Genomic DNA, 20,763 nt, shown 5'->3' on the forward strand with positions numbered 1-20,763 from the left:
GTTAGTCAAGGGTTAAAATGTTTATTGCATCATACAAAACACACATAGAAAATATACAAAACTCGTTACGTTAAAAAATTCAAGTTTTGAGAAAATCTCGGAAAGCTATTGTCCTTGTTTGCCTCTGGGAAACTCCTCATCTCTTAATACTTCAGTATCTCCTCTGCCTCGGGGAGAAGATGGTGTTGGGGTTGCTGTCTCGTTCCCTCTCCTTCTCCCGCTCCTTCTGGCTGTTGGGAGACAGGGCTTCCTCCAGCTTCTTGTCGCTCTTGAAGAGGTCTCTGCCCGTGCGCATGATGTGCTCCTCGATTTTCTGGTGGCGCTTCATGTCCGACAGCACTTTGTCCAGACGAGCTTCTCTTTTCACAGAGGAGCGGGCTGAAGATCCTAAGAGAGAAGGAAAAGGTTGCAGTTAGTTAATTTAGCTAAAGCAGTTTAAGAAACCAAATGCTGAAACTCAAATCTCAGTGGTTACTGTCTGTCACACCTGGTGTTCTGCGTCTGTTGATGAAGGCATTTTTCGGAGTGGCTTGCATCTGCTCCTCATCAAAGTCAAACTCAGTTGGAGTTGGAGGCCTGGAAAAAAAGACAGTCATGAACCTTCTCATCCTCAACCAGTCCACAAACCAAAATCTTCAGATATTAAATGATTGAGAAAGAATAACAACACTGACTTGCGCTCTCTCTCCTCCCTCTCCCTCTCCTTCGCTGCCTCTTCCTCGTCATCTCTTTCAGGTGATGGGGTACGTTCAGGTGTTGGGGGCCTCCTGGGTAGGGGCACAAAGTTCAATTCCAGCATCTCTCCTTTAGCGAGGAGCTCATAGAGTCTTTTGATTTCAGGGGGAGGTGGCATCCAGTTTTTGGGGTCCTCCATTTCCTCATCACTGTATGCGAGTTCCCATTCGCCATCCACCTCTGCAGCCTGCTTTCCCTCTTCACCATCCACCCCTGTGTCTGCCTGGGCTTCATCCTTTTGTGTATCTCCTTCCTCTGCATCCATGTCTCCATCTGAAAAAGCAACAAAAATTTACAAGTAAAATCAATGGTAGGAATAACAGCACAACTTTATTTTATAATACATTGTAGAGACTTACAGCACTTCAGGATTAAGTGCATTACTTTTAGATAACCTAATGTGTTAGATAGTGTTGAACTAAAAGGCCTCAAATAGAAATCCATGACTAATGTCTTATAACTTTTATACATACTGTCCCTGGCCTTAACACTTTCCTGTACTTTAACCTGCACATTTTTTTTACTTATGCAGTTATACCTTGCTAAAAAATTTACTGTTAATCTCTTTGTATTATTCCCTTTATTACACATACTGATTTTGTTGAAATACATATTAATCTGTGCATCTGTACTGGACACTTTCAAACTTCACATTAAGTTATTTAATGTTAAAACCTCCTGCCCACTGCTGTATTTTTACCAGTGTAACTGCAGATACTAAATTTCCCTTTTTCTTTCTATATGTATTTGTTAATAGTCACCCTTCTCATCCTTGGTTGCAGTGTCCTCCTCCTCTGTGGCAGCTGTCATCTCAGTGTCCTGTTTCTCTGTGTTGCTCTCCTCCTCTTTGCCTTCTGCAGGTTTCTCTGTGTCCTCCACACCCAGAGCCTCTATGCCCTCTCTCATTGAAGTGTCTGTGTCCTCAGTCTGCATCCTTCCTACCGCTGCAGGTGAACTTTACAGTCACGTATCTGTATTACGATAAAACAAATTTTAGTACACCTGACAATCACTATAGGTATGTAAGGCAAAGAAGTCTTTGAGAGAGCTAACCAAGGGTAATATCTGACGTATAACGTCTAACAGGTGCCCTGACGATTGCTGTTAACTTTGCTGAACAATAAATAATCAACATAGACACACTTGAAACGTATTTTCCCCATTTGACTCTACAAGCTTGCTGACGCCAGGCCTTACCGCCAGCTATTTCTTAACAGCAATTACAATTAGCCAACATATGTGCCTTGAATTGTCATTACCGACGTCCTGTTTGTAGTGAGTTAGCGTTCTTGTAGTTAAACGTTTGGCGAAATTATTTTTTCCCGGCAATAAAATCACAAAAGCACTCCATGAGACTTGCTAAGGATAAAAAACGACTGTCCATAGACGTAAACATAGCGCCATTTTGGACTACGAACAACTGTGTGACGATCTGCTCGGTTCTGCGAGACTGCGTAATCTCGCTGATTAAACGTCACGTGGATGGTCCGTCGATAACAGACACTAACTAACGCCTTTGTATACAGATCTGCAGTGACAGGACTTCCTGCGCAGTGCGCAATCGCATTGTAATACAATACAGTTGTAATACACATCTTTCGCTTCCCCATTCACGTTACTTACTTATTCTAAAAGGTAAAGGTGTGTGTTAATATAGAACTGTGTTGACAACTATAATAAACGCACGGCTAAATCTTAGAAATAAAGACCTTAGACGTCAAATAGGCGCCAGTGTTGAAGCGTCCTCTGATTGGTTAATGTCCGTTTCCGGTGGCAGCGCTCTTCATTTGAAAATTGTTCCGTTAGTTGGGGGTCGAACGCCATTGTTAAAAGACGGTGCCAGCAATGTTACTAAAACTGGAACTTGGAGAATAACAAAGGTTTTGTACCAGGAGTCCACAAATAATATTGGTAAGCATTAACGAAACATTTGCAGTAAACTCATTGTAACAGTAACTGACCGTGGGGAGGCTAACATCCGTTTGAGAAGCAAGACTAACCTTAAAGTACCCTGACACTAGCCGAGTTAGCTTGTTATTAGCCGATTGGAACTGAAGTTAACAAAGTAAAACTTAGCTCATCTTTGCAATACTATGTTTTCATTAAATCGGCGCTTACGTACAAACCAAAGCAAGGTTGAGAATTTGCATTATTAAACTCTTAAAACTGACACAAGAAAATGCCAGTGGAAGTTATACGTGGCTAACTTGGCTTGTTGTTATCCAGGCCTTTCTGTTTTTAGAGCTCAAATATGGCTCAACGTGTGGCGGTATCAGATGGCGGAAACAAGAAGACCTCCAGGGTTCGGGTGGCGGTTCGTCTGCGACCTTACATGAGCAAACAAGACGAGAAAAGCGAGGGACCGTGTGTGAGAGGCCTGGACTCCCAAAACCTGGAAATAATCAACTGGAGGAACGCTACAGAAACCGTCAAATACCAGTCAGTGTCCTCAGCATAGCTGCACTCTTTAAATTTACAACTGATCATGCTGTGAATTCAAATTATTGTCCAACAGGAAATTCTAAACAGTGTTGTGTATGTTGTTTCAGTTTTGACGTTTTTCATGGTGAGCAAACGACACAACAAGAAGTTTTCCTCTCCTCAGTGAAACCCATTCTACCACATATACTGAAAGGACAAAATGCCAGTGTGTTTGCCTATGGGCCAACAGGAGCAGGTACGTTAAAGCAATGTTGCATACATTGCATTTGTTAACTTGTATTTTCTTTACTTGGTTGTATCATCCTGTTTAGTTTTCATTTAACATTTCTCTTAATGGTATAAATGTATGTAATATTAATAGTGAGACCCTAAATCTGCATAGAGGTTATTGACTATTACAATAAAATATTCTGGTTGCACTTGTTAGAAAACTTTGAGTTAAGATGTTTGGCTGAACACTCTCTGTGACCTCTTGTGTTTCTGAAGAGACAATTTGCTTTTAAAGTCCAATTATTTGTTATATAACTTAACATATTTTTTCTTTCTGCCAACTCTTCCATAGGTAAGACTCACACAATGCTAGGCAGTTCAGACCAGCCAGGCGTGATCCCCCGAGCCGTTCGCGAGGTCTTCAATCTGGTGAAAGCAAAAGATGAGGATGACGGATGGGACTACAGCATTGGCATGTCTTACTTGGAAATTTACAATGAAAAGGTATGAATGGTCGTCTGTATAAACAGTATAGTATGGTCCATTGCCAGTTGTTCAAAATTATTTGTTGTACAATTAAAGATGAGATTATATATTACTCTTGTTTTTTAATAACCAAAGACATTGTCATGTGAACAACATAAGCAAAATTATTCTCCAGCCAAACCTCACAAAACTTGAGCACACAGTTATTTAACTCAGATGTTCATGCAGTGCTGATTTAATTGTTGTTTTATTTGGTAATAGAACTGTAGGTTTTAATTATAGCTGTTATGGGGATTTTTTGTTTGTTTCTGTGCTGTGAACATCAACTTTGAATATTTAGTTAAAACTACATTGTTCCCTTTGGCAAACCTTTTTGCTGGCCTTCATTGCATCCTTCTTTTGTTCTCTCAGGTGCTAGATCTTCTATCGCCGAGCTCCCAGGACCTGCCCATCAGAGAGGACAAGGACAAGAACATCCTGATCCCTGGCCTCACTCACACAACAATCTCCTCCTTCGCAGATTTTGACAAACACTTTGTCCCTGCCAGCCTCAATCGTACTACAGCATCTACCAAACTAAACCAGCGTTCCAGCCGCAGCCACGCTATTCTCCTCATTAAGGTTTGATGTGCAATCTGATTGCAGATTAACATTAAAAAAAGACTGCTTGCTCTCTTTGAGAGTTGCTCTGTTTTGTTTCTTGACCCGGTCTGAGCATGGGTCTCTGTCAATAGACAGTCAAATAGCATCTTAAACAGGTCATGGCCTCCGAGCAGTAGGCCAGGATTTGGTAGCTGGTGCTTAAATCAATTCTCTCTTGCAACACTCCCACTAGCAACTCTGGGCTTTCTGGGACTTTTCTGAGAGAGATACAAACTGGTGTCTGGTGTTCTTTTACTACCTTTGAGCTGTTTCTACATTCTTACTTAACTAAGTGCTGGATATATAATGTGTCACATTTTTTGTAAAACATAGGCCTCTTATTCAGCCTTCTTTTACAGCATCTAACCTTGTTTTTCTTTCTCTCCTCTCTCCTCTGTGTTTCTGTCATGTCTAACCTTTGTGTCACCCCTTTCAAATCTTGATCTTCTCAATGATCCAGGTTGTACGGACTGAGCGTGCCTAGCCCCACCGACAACAGACAGGCAAGCTATACTTGGTAGACCTGGCAGGGTCTGAGGACAACCGCCGCACTGGCAACCAGGGCATCCGCCTGAAGGAGAGCGGTGCCATCAACCTGTCTCTCTTCACCCTGAGCAAAGTGGTGGACTCTCTTAACTCTGGCACTGCCATCCGTGTGCCATACAGAGACAGTAAACTAACACGACTACTACAGGACTCTTTGGGTGGCTCAGCACACTCCGTCATGATCACCAACATTGCACCAGAGTACAAATACTACTTTGATACATTTAGTGCACTCAACTTTGCAGCCAAATCCAAGCTCATTGTGAACAAGCCCTTCACCCGAGAAACTGTTGCTGTGCCTGTGTTACCAGGTGAGTGAGAGAAGCAATAACATTTTCATTCAGAGGACTTGTAAAGATATACAGAAATGGAAGATCTGAAAACGAAATTTGATCCAAAGGCCAACAGGGGGCACCTATGTTACATCCCAGAGGGTGATGTCTAAGAGTAAACACCCAGCTGTCTCTAGGCAAGATGACATGAGATTTTTTTGTTTGTTTGTTTTGCACCTCTGATATCTGCAGTTTAGATGTGTTTTTTTTTCCCTGTAGCATTTCCTTAAATACATTCCTGATTACATTTTGCTGTTCTTTCCTTGGCTTCAATCAGGTACTGCAATGCAGCCCTGACTGATGGTGTACCATCGTCATCTGAATTGCTTTACACTCTAGAGAACCCCACAAACACTGTTGCTTGAGTGCACTGAATACTAAACTGTTAATTTCCCTTCTGCTTTCATCTCCAGTGAAGCGGGCCAGAGACGACCACGAGGCGGGGGGATCTGGCACTGAGCCACAGAAGAAAAGGCAGAAAGAGGAGAAGAAAACAGAACACAGTGGTTCCTCACCCTCTGCACATTTTCACAGGTTAGACCACATGCACAGACAGACTTATTGATTATTTGTCTGGCTAATCAGACTGAGGAACTGTGATGTTTGACTTTGAAGAAAATGCACTTGCATCTGCCAAAAGCTAAAACATCAAATTCAATTTCCTTTGCTGTGTCTAAATAACAGCAACTTCAACAAGACATAGCCTCAAAGCAGTGGGCTAAGATTTAATAGCCTGTGCTGAAAGCAAGTCTCTCTGCAGTGCTCCCATTGGCTACAGCTGCCATGCCTACTGGAATCTCCCCAGGAGACAGACAAGCATTGCTTTCTTGCCATATGTTATCAGATGTATAAGTCTGTCTGGGTGATGACTGTTTAGTCTGGTCGACCTTTTGACCTCTATTTGCCCATGGCCACACTCTCCCACCCCACTGTCTACCTACCTTTTGTTTTGTGTCTCTTCCAGTTTGTCAGAACCATCAGTGATGGACAGACTAATAGCTCTGGAGAAGCTGATGATGAGCTGCCAGGATAAAGATAGAACTGGCATGCTGAAAGATGTGGCCCAGTCTCGCAAGGAGATCCAGGTGAAAACACACTTACATCAAAAATTTGCCTGTACACCAAGGGTATAAACATTTATCCCTCTTTATCCCTTTTTATCCACACCTGGTTCAGCCTGTGTCTTTGTATGTGATTTACCAAATGCTGATACAATCAGATCTTTGTACTGATCGATCAGCTTTTCTTCATGGATATTTGATAGCCAGCCTTGCCACTCTTTGTTTCCACAGGAACTCAAAGAGAAGCAGAAGGAGTTAGAGAGCAAGGCCTTATTATTCAGTCGCCTGGCTGGAGAAAAGTCCAGCACTGTACAGGAGCCCGCCTTCAAGAACAACACAGCTCCTCTGCAAAGAAAACAGTCAAATGCCACAAAACCCAATAAGCAGCAGGCTGTGGTCCAACCCCTACAAGGTCAGTTAGAAGGTACAGCGATGGGTGAATTGAACCATGAACCAAATTGACCCATAGATACTACTATCCTAAAAGTGTCCTTGAATAATTATGAATTAAGTGCTATCTGAAAAATGACCTCAGAAAATCTCTCTCCTACAGTGTAATCCTCTGTTGTTTATCCTTCTCTAAAGAGTAGTCACACACAAATTCTGTCATGTTGAATCATTGGAGCTAATGATGAGCTGCAATTTGATACAAGAGCTTGGTCTACAATATAGGAGCCAGAATATATATCAAATGACAATGAGGAGGACTTATTTTTACTCCCCTCAGCAGCTCAGAGTGTGAGCTTGATAAAACTTCTTAGTAAATGTGTCATGTATTTATCTTTGAAACAATACTATTTTCTTTTTCTTCATGCTAAATATGAAAATTTGACTGATAAAATCCTATTTTTTTTGTACTTCTAACCTTATTAACAGATTGTGGCAAGTTTGTGGCCTTACTTGTTTTTAACAAACTGTATATCTGGTTTCCTCCTCAGTGTCCCAGCTTCAGCCTCTTCAGCAGCTTGCAGTCGTCAAAAAACAGTCCGTCTGTGTCAAGAAGAAAGAGAAGAAGCTTTCAGACCAGGTTGAGGTCAGCATCCGAGCCTTGACTGTGCTGTGCTTAGCTTAACACATCTGCAGAATTGCAAGCATCAGATACAAGCTGACGCAGTGCATTAACTTCAATTTGTTTTTAGACTGGACAGATGCTGCAAGATCTCTGATTTATTAGGTCAAAATTAACTTCCTTTCCAGACCAAGAGACAAATAAATGTTGACAATTAAAACTTGATTTTTATGTAATGTACATTTTCTGTAATTGTGTAAAGTCCCACAAGCCTAGACTACAATTCAAAATGTAGTCTTTTAAAAAGATTTTTACTTATTTGTTAAATTTTCATTTTATTTTATCTATATTTCTCTTCTCTTCTCTTTTAGCCTCCAGATGGTAAAGAGAACATCAAGGAGAATGGCTGGGAGTCCCAACTTGACACATCTGTGCTGGAGCAATCCAGAAAGAAAATCCTGCAGATTCTCAACACAGGCTCCCTCAAAGAGCTGAAGGGTCTGCAGCAGATCGGCGACAAGAAGGCAAAGCTCATCCTGGGCTGGAGGGAGATCCATGGTCATTTCACTAAGGTTGACAGAGAAAATGTCTCTTACCTGTTGTTTTATCACGTAACCCCACAGCCATACTTTGTCTTTAGTGGTTCTTTGACTTCAGGTTTCAGTTTGTGGGGAGAAGATTTTAATTTTCTTGTGCTGACTTTATGCATGATTTGTTGTTTTGCAGTTGGAAGATCTGGTGAAAGTTGAGGGTATGACAGAAAAGAGATTTTCCTCCTTTATGAAGGTAAGCACAGTCCTCAGTTATTTTTTTTTTGTTTGTTTGTTTGTTTGTTTTTTTTTTTCCTTTTTTCTTTCTTTTAGCCACACTGACAGCCTGGCTCGGTGATTGGCCATGTCGGTTGGTTAATTGTTCCACCACTTTGGTCCAGACTAAAACATTTCAAAAACTATTAGATGGATTGCCATGAACATTTGAACATTTGGGCCCTTACTTTTTCAATAGCAGCTCCCTAAGATGGATAATTGCTGATTTGAGTGAAATGTCTCAACAAAAACACCTATGGGTAATGACACACTCATCAGCCTTAGCTGTAATGATTTGTGCTAATGTTGAAACAAATGTTGAATGTTGTAAACATTGTAACTTGCTAAACATCAGGGGGTTGTTGCTCTGTCACTTCGCTTCGCTGCAGTTTAGAGTGGGTCCAGCGAACCGAGAAGTTTAAGGGGTTAACAGCTGTGTGTTAGTGTGATCTGCATTGTGTTCTGCTGTTTCTGTTGTTCACATTTCCACGTTGTTGTACAATTAATACTGATTACACAGAGTGATGTTGTTTACATGATTATTGAGATGGTCAGCCTTTACAGTAATCTGGTGATAGTCATGCAACATTGATAATGAATTTTATTCCACCAATGAATCACGTTAAGGTGTTTTTTTTGTCTGTCTAAAAACCTTATGATTAAACATCTGCACTTGCACTGATGATCAACTGCTACCACCATTAATAAATATCTAGAATATTTCAATAACATCATATCAGAGCTCATATCACACTTTGTTTCCTTCCTGCAGTATTATAGTAAGACTGTGACTGTAGACTCTGGTTCATGCTAATTACTTAGAAAATGGCCAGTACATTATGCAGCTTTGTGGATGATTTTGCTTTTACTCTGTTAATTTCTGTCTCTTTTTTTCTTTTCTTTTCTTTTTTTTTTTAGGCAAACATCCTGAGTGCCATGGGAAAGTGATATTTTTCAAATCTTTTGTTTTTAAGTCAATTCCGTATTCAATGTATATAATTTTTATCCCAGAATTTTTTATTTGTCATTTAATCTTTGTTTTATGGTGTTTTTGTAGTTACTGCAGTGTTCCAGCTGATGGCGCACTATTGCTTTTTAATAAACGTCTCACATGACATTGAATGTTTTGCGTGTTTACCTCATGATGATTTGGGCAAAAAAAAAAACAACCGATGGTCACCTTCACATGTGGATCCACTGTCCTCTAACCTGAACTGTGTCTCAGGTCGAGAATCAGTGTCTCTGGGAGGAGTTTATCGCATATTTCCAGTTTAAAAAAACCTAATTGGGCTAATTCGTGAACTCCTGTCCTCTGCAAGGCGGAGACAGGAGGACACATTTATCTCCTGCTGTGTGATGCTTCATCAGTAGATAAATATTCAGTGTTGAGGATGCTACAGTCAGGCGCCCCGCACCTCCTCCTCCCCCCTCTGCTTCTCCCCCCTCCCCTTTCTCCCTCAGCACGTAGTCTGGTTGATTTCACTTTTCATTTCACACACACACCCCTCCTCCCTCCTCCCTGATCCACCCCGCCATCGAGGAGACTCCCCATCCATCCCCTAGCTACACTGCGCTGGAATAAGACGCTACACCAGCCCTGCCGCACTCCACCTCTCACACATTAACCAAAAAAAAAAAAACATTGTCGGATTCAAGACAAAACGGTGCGCGTTTGCCAGCAACACTGGATGTAGAGATGTATGGTCGCGTTTGATGCTGTTATTTCCCCCCTGAGATTTAACGTTACCACGATGCCAAAGCCAGGGACGCTCCGGCTGTGTTGAGACAAGCGCTGGATTAAAAAGGTCAGTTTGATTTATCTTTACAGCAACATTTTTCCGTGTATATTAATGAGAAATGTATTAATTTGCGATGCAATTAATCACCAGTGTGCTTTAAATGCAAGAATTCAATACAAAATGCATGTGTTTTTTTCTGCTTGTCATTGCACTTTAACAGCCCACATCCACTGAAATCAAATCACCAGCACCAGGCTAATTAATGATCACCCCTCCCTCCTCCTTCCTCCTCATCCTCAATTCGTCAATCCGAGTGTTTTTCCTTTGTCCCCCAGCGTTTTACCGCTGTGTCCTTTCACCTATTGTTCTGTGTCCAACAACTGGCCACCATATGCCAGTTAGCGCCTGTGTACACACGATGAAATAATGGTATGTACACACCTGCACGGAGACCATGGCTGCTATATCGTTTCAAAGGAACCTGCCTCCATCTGCCATGCCTTTGTACTCCTCATGTCATTGTGACCTGCTTTTTGTTGTTGTTACCTGAGATAGTGAGTCTGCTATTTGAAGATGAGCTTTGAGCACAGGCCTGAACCGTGTATGTGTGTTTTACCTGTTTGCCTTCAGCCCGTTTATTTACAGTTCACCGTGGCATGAGAAGTGAAAAATGAGGGCCTGTGGATTATAAAGAGGTTTATGGTGATATCGAGCCTGAAGCAATATGTAATTTAGGGAGTGTATGAAAATGAGTGTGTAGAGAGAAGGGTGGAAACTTGTATGTATTTCTTTATATGCATGTACTCTTATTTTCTTTTTATTTGCTTATAATTTCTATAATTTTTTTTTTTTTTTTTTTTTTGTGGACCAAAGAGAGTAACTGTAAGATAATAACAGCAAACAGGGATTCAAATAAATTAAGAAATATCTCTAAATAAAATGACACTACCAAATTAGTTCAGTCTTAGATTAATGTCTTTATTATGTGTAGCACCACTCCAGTTCCCTAATGTGTTTGTTTTCCACTGCCATCTGATTTTTACTGTAATACTGTACTGATCCTGCTGCAGCTTTCACTTTATGTGACACATTTTTAGACGCATGTAGCTTTACTACAGCTCTGCTTTATGTTGCGATGCAGAGAGCCCTGAGTATATAATGTTCAATAACTAAAAACCACAAAGATCTGCATCTGTTCTATTCCTCAAAACTGACATATTGTTCCTATTGGTTTCTATTTTATTTCAATGAGGAAACTAATACAAATACAGCGACAACATTCTTGTCTTCAAATGGCACTTTTTGACCTGTGTAGTGGACAAAAAGTCCATCGTTTTTATGTAAATATTTGAGCTTTTCCTCTTTTTTTTGTGAGGAATAAAATAAAACTGGGATGAAAAAGGTTAACACACCCTCTCCTGCTCTCCCCAAACTTTTAGAGTACCCCCTCTTGAGTAAAAAAAAAACAAAAAACACCAGCCTCCCCCTTTTCTTTCCCCCAATAATTTTTGTACAGTCCCTAAGCAGATGGGAGAATACAGGCTCTGTTACTCTGTTTATAAATATAGTTAAAACTGTCTTCTTGTCCCCAGGTGTCACAAACAGGCAGCACACACAGGACTGGACCACAAACAGAGGCTTCATTTTGCGGTCAGCATGGCTGTGAACATGATGCCAACTTCCGCCATTTGGCCTGGGGAGGAACAACCATCGCTGCTGGACCAGGAGGGCTCTCTGGCGAGCCAAGCCCCTATCTCTGTGCCATGCCCACCAGCCATAGGTGAACATCTCATCCACAGCAGCAGCAGCCCGGCCAGCGCACGGCACCCCCGCAGCAAATCCAAAGGAGAGCTGGTCATAGTCATCAACGAGAAACTGAACAGTAAGTGACTGAGCTGGTCTGACCTGGTATTAAGGCTGCGGGTGGTTGCAGAGTGGGTCATACAGCTGCTTAGTCAGCTCGCTCGGGGAAAGTCAAATTCCAGCACGCGAAAGAGAGTACACACACACACACACACACACACACACAACTACACATCTACACATCTGCCTCTTCCAGTGTTTCAAACATCTCTCCGTCCCTCATGTATAGGTAATGGGATACACCCAGCCCCTGCAGAGAGCACCTCTCCAGTCATCTCCTCTCCTCCCAGAAGACAACACTCCATCTCTTACCCTCATCACGGCAAGACCAGGAAGGGGAGCAGGGCCAGCTCCATCGGCTACACCGCCTTTTCGCCTAGGCCGTCGCTTTCTCGCCACTCCAGCATCGCTACCAACCCACCCTTGGACCGGACCAAGGTTAAAGACTACCTCCTCCTGTCCTGTGCTGGCCTGCTTCTGCCCCGTTTGGCCCATAAACATTGTGGGATTTGTCTACTCCATCATGGTGAGAACTGAATCTTTTGTCTGTGTAGTAGTTTATGCCTGTTATTGTCTTACGTGTCTTCATCAACAGTTTCGTTGTTCTGAAGCAACTTCAATCTTCTCCTTCAGTCCAAGAACAGCCTCGAGCAGGGAAACCTGGACGGTGCTGTGCGTCTGGGACGTGTGGCCAAGATGCTCTCCATGGTATCACTAGTAGGAGGGACGGTCATAATCATCGCCTGCATTGTCAACCTGGCTAGTGAGTGTCCCAAATCTGACCTTTAAACCTTAACCTCACCTTTTTACCCTCTGTGTAGTTGTGCACAGCCGATTCTTCCCCTCTTTCCTCTGAACTCTTTTTTTTGTCTTTGAATATTCAATTGACAGTCAAGTATTTGTAGCAGTAGCCGTGCTACCACTGATCCTCCTGGCCTAAAAACCCGCTACTGTCACTGTTTATCCCGTCACAATATAGTATTTAGCTCTGTTAGCACAATCTGACTGTAATCACTGACATTGTTACCATCCATGTTTGCACAATATTGCACCAGTTTCAAAGCCTGCACGAGTCTTTATACACTGCAGCACTTTACCTGTAGCAGCCATGTCAGGGCTACACAAAGACCAGAACATATTAATCGCATTTGCATCAGACTTAAATCGACATTTTACTACATATTTCTACACATTTGCACGGATGGCTCCCAGCTGTAACTGACTGCATGCCTCAGATTGCTTTGTGTGTATCCGTAGAGTGACATGTGTAGTCTGCTGTCTGTAGTGCGCCTTGCCCTGTTTGCTTGTATGAAATGTGAAGTCTTCTTGTCCCTGTACCATATGTATACTTATATAATGTATGTCAGTGTGTGAGATGATGACTTGCTCACAAGACAAATAAATGTACATTTATTGTACTTGGCAAATAAAGGGATTCTGATAACAGATCAGTGATTATTACTTATTAGTGACTTGTAAAGAAAGCAACTAGTATTTGTCTTTTGCATTACTGTATATTTAAGTATACTCATGAAGGGTCAGTCAGTTAAGTGATTCCTTTGCCTTTTCACTTTAGATACGTATTTGTACTTCGTAACTGCACACAGTTGCAGCCTGTTGGGTCTCATTAAGCCAAGAGATGTCCTAATTAACTTAATGACTGCAAGAGCAAATGTACGCACAACTTGACTTTAAGAGCTCTGGGACTCAACAATCCTTGTTTTCCTCATTATGTAACTGTCCTCTGTGGTCTGTGAAAGTGTATACATCCATATTAAGTTGCAGAATATATAGCTCTTCAACTAATATGCTTCCTTTTCTTTTTTTAGTAAATGTGAAAACCTGAGTTTCATCCCAGGATGAAACTGGATAAGGCAACTGACCGTCTGGCCCGCACCTGCACCACCGTCTTTACCGCCTAGTCATTACCTGGATGTGTGACAAATATGCACACGATATACAGTGCTTACTTATATTTCTGTAATCTATATAAATCTCTTTTGCTAATGGAAGAAAATAACATATGCAAATGCTGCTGCTCTGAGTCAGGGTTGGGGTGGGAGGGGGTGGTTTGTCCATCTGATGTTAGATGGAGAAGGGAGTAGACAGTCAGACTAATCAGTCCCTTCGTATTCTGGTCAACGCATTCAGAGCGATTCTTGAGAAAAGACACAAACTCTTCAAGAGTCCCATCACCACCCGCAGGATTGACTCTAATCAAGGTGGACCAGAAAAGACACCAGTGTAGGTGGTTACAGAACGTCAAACAGAAAGGATTGCCTCCCCGCTTCAGCGCCACATGCAAAGTCCCTAACAAAATGTCCGCCAAGTCCACCCTTCACTGCATCGACGACAGGACGCATCAGAGTTTCAGCTTGCCATTAAATCCCCCTCGGATATACGAAGAGAGGCTCTGGGATTCGTGTTGTATCGGAATCACAGAGCCGAAATTCATCCATCTCCCCTCACAAAGAAGAAACACTTTCAATCACAGTGTGTCCTCTTGTTTCAGACTCTCCTCTGTGGTTCTCGTGACTCCTACCATACATCTTATGTCTGAGAAGCGAGCCTATGGGTAGCAAAAGAGGATGAAAAAGAGGCTTACCAAGGACTAGCTATGGGTGCTAAAATGGAAGGGATTATGGAAAGTCTCGCAGAGGAGGCACAGTCATCACTGAGAGGAAAAATATGTGCCAAAAAAAGAATTTAGAAGGAAAGTTTGTTGCTTCGCAAAGACCCAACTCTGATCACAGAATTGTTGTTGTAGAGAGGAACATCAAAATGTGTTTTTACTCTGCTGCAACTTTACTGTATATCAACTCAACACCACTGAGCACTGTGAGCTGGGGAAAGGGTACATGTTCACAAAAAAACCCTGCTGTAGCAAGGTACTTAAAATATTCATTTTACAGTGAAGCTTATTATGCTACGTCATCTATAACCTGTCTTTTGATAATGTTTGTAAAAGATCATTTTGAAGCAGAAGATTTGTAATGTGATCCTCTTCAAGTGCTGTGCTGCAGTTGACAGATGGCAGTAGCATTGTATGCATATGGGGCGTCACAATTTGGTTAACAAATTAAATAGCTCGTGATTGCAGTGAAAGTTGTGGGTCCAGCCTCAATCTGCATCCACAGGTCACGTGCACTTTGAGACCAGACATATGGTGGCATTTTTTTCTCCCTTGTTAAACTCCTAAAACAGTTCACATTTTTACTTGGATTTGTCAGAAATGAACACCCAACTATACTGTTTGCCCATTTTGTCAAACACAGTAGGATGATCTTCTGATGGATTGTTTGTAAAACACTGGTTCAGACATAGTTTTATGGGTGTGAGATATGAGTAGCAGTGTGGTAGCAGCACAGCAGAAAACTATTTTTTAAAATCTGTATTATTATTATTATTATTATTATTATTATTATTATATCTCCTGTGTATCCTTACCTAACCTCTAATCTTTATCTACCTGTGATTCTCACTGTGATCTAAAACAACCGGGTTTCAACAAGAATGGATACAACTTTGCTTATTTACTGTATCCTGGATTTTGAATCATGTACAGAAACGCCACGGCTTCCGAGTCTCATGAGTTCAAACCTAATTTTCTGTAATGATCAATATGGCATTTTCCCCCTCTGTTAGTACTTAACATGTAAATTTAATTGTAATCAACAGTTGATGTATTCTGCAGATATAAATCTCAATATTGTGGTAATTCTCTAGTTGATATAAGTTAGCATTAAGTAGTTTCGATCTAACGTAGGCACAGAAACTGTCGGCTAGCCTCCAGACAGTCATTGTATTACCACCGGGCTTCTATAATCTTTGTGGTTACTGGCATGTCGTGGATTTTTATTAATGTATGATGATAGAAGTTGAAAAATACAAAGATAAGCTGGCACTTTGAATATTATACTTCTGCAGCACATTCATAATAAAGACACGTTGCATGTAACATGTTTATGGTGTTGTTTTGGAAAAGAGCAGCAGCAGCAATGGAGATTAAAGAGATTTTGTTTTTGTGGGAGAGAACTGCATGTCAAAAGTGAGCGATATCCAGAGAGCTTAGTCATTGAGGAGAGATTGTGTTTTGCAATTTAGCAGATGACAGGGGAAAAAACAGGGAAGTATGAATGTAGTCCTCTGTACTGTGATAGTGTGTAAGCTGCAGGGATGGAAAGCGCCTGCTGTCAGGCAGTGGAGCAGAGACAGCAGGAAGAGCAAAATGCTGAGGGGAGAGGCCCTGGGCCAAGTAAATACACAGTATGATCAGCTGTAATGAGGATGAAAGCCTCAGATGACTTCAACAAAATCAAAGGAAAATATCCCTCATTATTAAAAAAAAGTTAACATTTTTGGCTGCTTGAGCTTTTCTATTTAATATTTATGAGCATTTATAACAGCAGTGGATGAGCAAAACTATCTGGAATATCCTAAAGAAAAAGAAAAGTATTGTTTTTGTGGCAGGTTTTTGCATCCAGACTGACAGTGATGAACATTTAAAGGCTCTATTACTGTGCAGCATGTTCTGCATTATATCAGCCAGCTGACCAGAGTAGTAGATAATCAATTAGTCGAGACAGGGAATTAATCAGCAACTATTTTGGTAATTGATGAATACTGACAAGACTGAAAGTTCACAGCCATGCTAGCAGCATTGTGAGGCTGTTCTTTAGACACAACAGTGCTTGAAGCTAAATGCTTACAGTAGCATACTCACAGTGACAATGTTAAAATACTGATGTTTAGCAGGTACAACATTTGCCATGTATACCATGCTAGGTCAGTGTGTGGGAATCTCATCAGTTTTGTAGCTATTCTGTCATAAACCAAACTGTTGGCATATTTAATTTTGAACTGACGATGCAGGAGCATAAAAAGTTGGTTATCATTTATTACAGTTCTTCCACAGGGGAATATGAATGTTTGTACCAAATTTCTTGGCTTGGGTTTTAAACTGTTAGACAGACATAACGATATTTGGAGATGTCACCTTGTGACACGCACTTTGTATATTTTTCTGAAGATTCATAGAACAAACATTTAATCAGTATTAAATATGTTGCATGGAAATGAGAATAAAAGTAACATTATAGGTTTGATAAAGGAAATATATGAAAAAGTGCACAACTCCTAGTGCAGAGAGAGCCCTGTTGTAATAATAAACACAAAACACAAAATACCATATAAATAAACCTGCTGTATTTAGTACATAAAAGATTATTCATGTCACCGTTTTCCAAAAAAAAAAAATTCTTGTTTATATGGGAACTATACAGGAGTTCGCAGAGCAGAAAAAACTACTAAATTAGCAGAAATCACAACATCTGACAACAGCATATTCCTCCCTCACCAGTATTAAGATTTTGACAGCTAAAGGTATTTTTCTTTGTACTCAGCTAATTTAACAGTAGGTAGGCAGTACAGTACGGCTCGGAAGGGGATCACTATACCCGACAGAGTCACATCCAGATGCAGTAAGTGGGTCAGGGATTATCTAGCTGGGTCACATAAACACTGGGGCTGTGAATCAGCTTGGCAGCGTTTGGATGCATCATGATCATCCTGTCAGTCTGCATAGGAAATAACAACATAATGAGATATGCTGACCTGTGGCAATGCTGTTCTATTAGTGCCTGCTTAAATTGCCAAGAGAACTAGGGCTGAAAAAAAATCAGCATGAGACTGAATTGATACTGAGACAGATCGTTTTGTTTTTGTAACTCTAAAAGTTACAAGAAAATAAAAATTAAGTACAATGACATGCTTGTGGAAGAGCATACTTAATTGCTCAGTTTCCACATCAAAGAATCAGTTTGTATTCGTGGCTCATTTTTTTACAAGGGCTCTACTGTACTCTACTGTATTCCCTCCAATAACAGCTGTCTGCTATACACAGTTAGCAGGAGACTTTCAGAGTTTTTCAGCTGCTGGCAACACAACAAATTCTCAGTCCTGGTTTTCTAGACTGACTGTTAGTTTACTGACATATGTTGACAGAGGAAACTTTTTAAAGTCTGTTGTGAGCAACTGTCAGAGTGATGTACGTTTTACACAGCAGACATTCTGACATGTTCTGGCAGGAAAAGCAGAGTTGTAACTAATAACTTTAATTACTACCTCACTCTTTTTCACTTCCAAGGCTCATGTATTTTTATGTTGGCTTGGTTTGGCATCACTCTCTGACCTAAATAGAACAAAACCATCATTAAAGGGGCTATATGTAAGTTTTGCTATCGCTACTTCGCTAACATTAGCATTAGCAGATGTGTACTTACCAGTCGAGAAATGTCAAGAAATGTTGTGAGTGTCAGCATCAGACTTCATTCCTTTACTCACCAAGAGCTGTCTCCAGCAGTGGGAAGCAATGCCAGTGTTTTGCCTCTTGTTTTATCACTTCTTCTTTTCCTGAGGTTAGCATGCTAACTAGCTGGCCCTGGCCCAGCCGGCCTGTCTTGCCACTTTCAGATAGCAACTCATTGTAGTGTCCAGACTGCCCTGAAAAAGTAACGCTGCTCAGAGGGTGTATTCTGACCTCTTGTATTGTAAATGCAGTGATGGCTCAAGCTCTTGCCATGCGACCATCACCCACTCCAGGCAAGAAACCATGTTCAGTGGCAGAGAAAACTTACAAATAGCCCCTTTAATATAATGTGTTACATCTGTGCATTTGCTGTAGTCAAAATAGTCAAAATGTAGCTGTAATTAAATGTGATGGATGCTTCAGGCTGTTATTTGGCCCATTATTAATTTACAGGACTGCTGCCACTCTTCAGCATCTGATGTAATCTTTAACTTTTCGTCACAGTCCTGGCTAGGTGGCAGTAATGTGCTCATTACTGTAATGAAAACTACTCATCATCACACAGTGGATCCAGAGCTTTGTCTCTCTATGGTGAAATATATCTGTAATATTTCCATACAGGCCTTTAGTTTGACATTGCAATGTCTTTTCATCTTTTATTTTCAGTGGCATCACTGGCAGCGGCTTTTTCTCACTTGTTTATTATGCTGCCAACTTTTGTTGTTATGAGATGGTCACGCAAAGATTACTTTAGCTTGAGTATTTGTGGTTTTGATAGAGATACAAACAGTAGCTCAATAACATGGGCTGACATAAAATAGATCTTTTTTTCCTCAGAAAGCAAACAATAATTTGAATGTTTCTAAAAATCAAAATCCTCTCAGAGCATCAGACAGCCAGTTGGTTGGTGCTGAAATACTCTACTCTGTGACACGGTGTGCTACTAGTAGCTCTCATCATTATCCACAGTAATGCTGGCGCTGGTCCCTGCAGAGCAGACAGGGTTTGGGTTTAAATAAATGTTTGTGGTTTCACAGAAATCTGCTAAACCGCTGGATTTTAAATTAATCCTCCCTGAGCAGAAATAACTACTTTTGATATTAAAATCTGTCTGCCTCACTAGAGGCTGACTATTTTGTGTAGTAAGTTGTGGCAGTTTGTTTATCTCCAAAGGAGGTAACTGACTTTTTAAAGGCCATCATGTTGTCAATACAATTATATCCTGATGAGCTCTTCTTTTCAATGTTATTGCATTTTCTGACACTGATGATCATTTGATTTTAATTAAACATCTTTATCACTGGGTGGCCATCTCTGGTATTGTTAAAGATGTCAAGATGCCGTTTATTGTCCTCAGGTGTCCCCTCTCATTTCTTACAGCTTAAATCACAAACTGAGCGGATCAATCCTCTTGCCTGCAGCCTCATAAAACATATAAGATAAGATACCTTTTTTTTTTATCCGCAATGACTCATTCGTGTTTTTATTACATCTAGACCTGGACTATCATGATGTTCTGTATCTATGTTTACATAAACACTTCTCATTACTTCTTCATTACTTCTCAAAACGACAGACTTAAAAGTTTTAACAGGACAGTATGTGTACAACCTCTATGTTTGCTACCTGTAGAGTTTAGATGAGTCTGGGAGTCTGAGTGCAACTTGATAGGAACTTGTTTTCCTTTCTTAGTTAAACCTTGACTCTGTAAGTGCCAGCTTGAAAGGATTATCAATGACAGTCTTTCTCTTTACATCACACTGTATAAAACTTGGTTTAACCTCCTCCACTGTCCAGCTGGTGGACAGGTCAGTACAAGTCATTCTGTGCAGCCAAACATTTCAACATGATTTTTCTTAAATTCCTAACGTTACCAAAGATACCAAATATGTCGGGGTAAAAATAATGCAGTGCATAATATTTACATTTGACTGAACTTTTGTTTGATTCTAATTATACTCATTTGTTTAATTTCATATTATGGTTCAATGGTCAATGTGGACAACACACTTTTTGGCTTTTTTGGAGAGTGCAATAAGAGCCTACTTTAACAATGGTAGTTGTACCATGAAGGCAGCGTTTTCCCATCACTGACAGGAGCTGTAGAGGACAGCTGAAGTTTGAGCACACAGGGAGGAACAAACAGTGACTAAGATGAAACAGTAGAAGCCTTCTCTGATTTCACAGCTTCAGGAGAAATTGTGTAATAATCAGAAACCGTACAGCTGCAATGGGCTTTGAGTATTTCTCTGACCACTCTCTCCTATTAAAAACATAAAGACAGAGCCTCTGTCCTGACATTCATGATTCTGCTTCTGAGTCAGACACTCAGCTCGTGGTGAGCCTCACAGCATGACGAGCTATCTGTGCATACTGTGGAAGCATGTTTACCAAAATATCAACTGACCCCTGTCCAGTCAGGTTATGTTCTTTTAATCGTCATGTGATCAAAGTGTCAAATTGGCCTAAAGTACTAAAGGAAGTCGCATTATCTGTTTCAGCCTATTCACATTATTACCTCTAAAGTTGTTGTAAAACCTGGAGTTTATTTTAATCTTACCAGTCATAGGTATACACAGAATCAG

The 20,763-nt window shown here is 40.8% G+C and overlaps 3 protein-coding genes across 4 annotated transcripts; 2 read left to right on the forward strand and 1 right to left on the reverse strand.

Moving 5' to 3' along the window:
- On the reverse strand, positions 1-2,177 carry pagr1 (PAXIP1 associated glutamate-rich protein 1). 2 transcript variants are annotated; one of them, XM_018678374.2, is made up of 5 exons: positions 1,999-2,177; positions 1,497-1,706; positions 675-1,008; positions 488-576; positions 1-387 (listed from the first exon to the last, which is right to left on the reverse strand). In XM_018678374.2, exons 2-5 carry the CDS (start codon positions 1,666-1,668, stop codon positions 152-154), a joined length of 831 nt encoding a protein of 276 aa, XP_018533890.1. In that variant the 5' UTR covers positions 1,669-1,706; positions 1,999-2,177; the 3' UTR covers positions 1-151. The 2 variants fall into 2 exon arrangements, with proteins under 2 accessions (XP_018533890.1, XP_018533888.1); XM_018678372.2 differs by having other exon boundaries at positions 1,995-2,177.
- Positions 2,178-2,468: 291 nt separating this feature from the next.
- On the forward strand, positions 2,469-9,391 carry kif22 (kinesin family member 22). Its single transcript, XM_018678369.2, is given in 13 exon segments — positions 2,469-2,646; positions 2,962-3,174; positions 3,285-3,412; positions 3,740-3,891; positions 4,285-4,494; positions 4,976-5,372; positions 5,807-5,927; positions 6,358-6,478; positions 6,686-6,866; positions 7,393-7,487; positions 7,835-8,035; positions 8,190-8,249; positions 9,188-9,391. Coding segments are annotated over 12 exon segments (1,884 nt in total). The 5' UTR covers positions 2,469-2,646; positions 2,962-2,986; the 3' UTR covers positions 9,218-9,391.
- An 89-nt stretch (positions 9,392-9,480) lies between these two features.
- Positions 9,481-15,829, forward strand: prrt2 (proline-rich transmembrane protein 2). Its single transcript, XM_018678376.2, is given in 6 exon segments — positions 9,481-10,074; positions 11,601-11,890; positions 12,101-12,333; positions 12,335-12,397; positions 12,505-12,634; positions 13,701-15,829. Coding segments are annotated over 5 exon segments (669 nt in total). The 5' UTR covers positions 9,481-10,074; positions 11,601-11,664; the 3' UTR covers positions 13,718-15,829.
- Positions 15,830-20,763: the final 4,934 nt, after the last annotated feature.

This window comes from Lates calcarifer, linkage group LG23 (assembly GCF_001640805.2).
Source record: "Lates calcarifer isolate ASB-BC8 linkage group LG23, TLL_Latcal_v3, whole genome shotgun sequence".
Lineage (NCBI taxonomy): Eukaryota > Metazoa > Chordata > Actinopteri > Centropomidae > Lates > Lates calcarifer.

Excerpts from the sequence above, each read along its gene's own strand:
- pagr1 (XM_018678374.2), bottom strand. The coding sequence starts at position 1,668 with ATGCAGACTGAGGACACAGACACTTCAATGAGAGAGGGCATAGAGGCT. Across the intron at positions 1,009-1,496 it reads TGCAACCAAGGATGAGAAGG|ATGGAGACATGGATGCAGAG; the intron begins GTGACTATTAAC and ends TTGCTTTTTCAG. Across the intron at positions 577-674 it reads AGGGAGGAGAGAGAGCGCAA|GCCTCCAACTCCAACTGAGT; the intron begins GTCAGTGTTGTT and ends CTTTTTTTCCAG.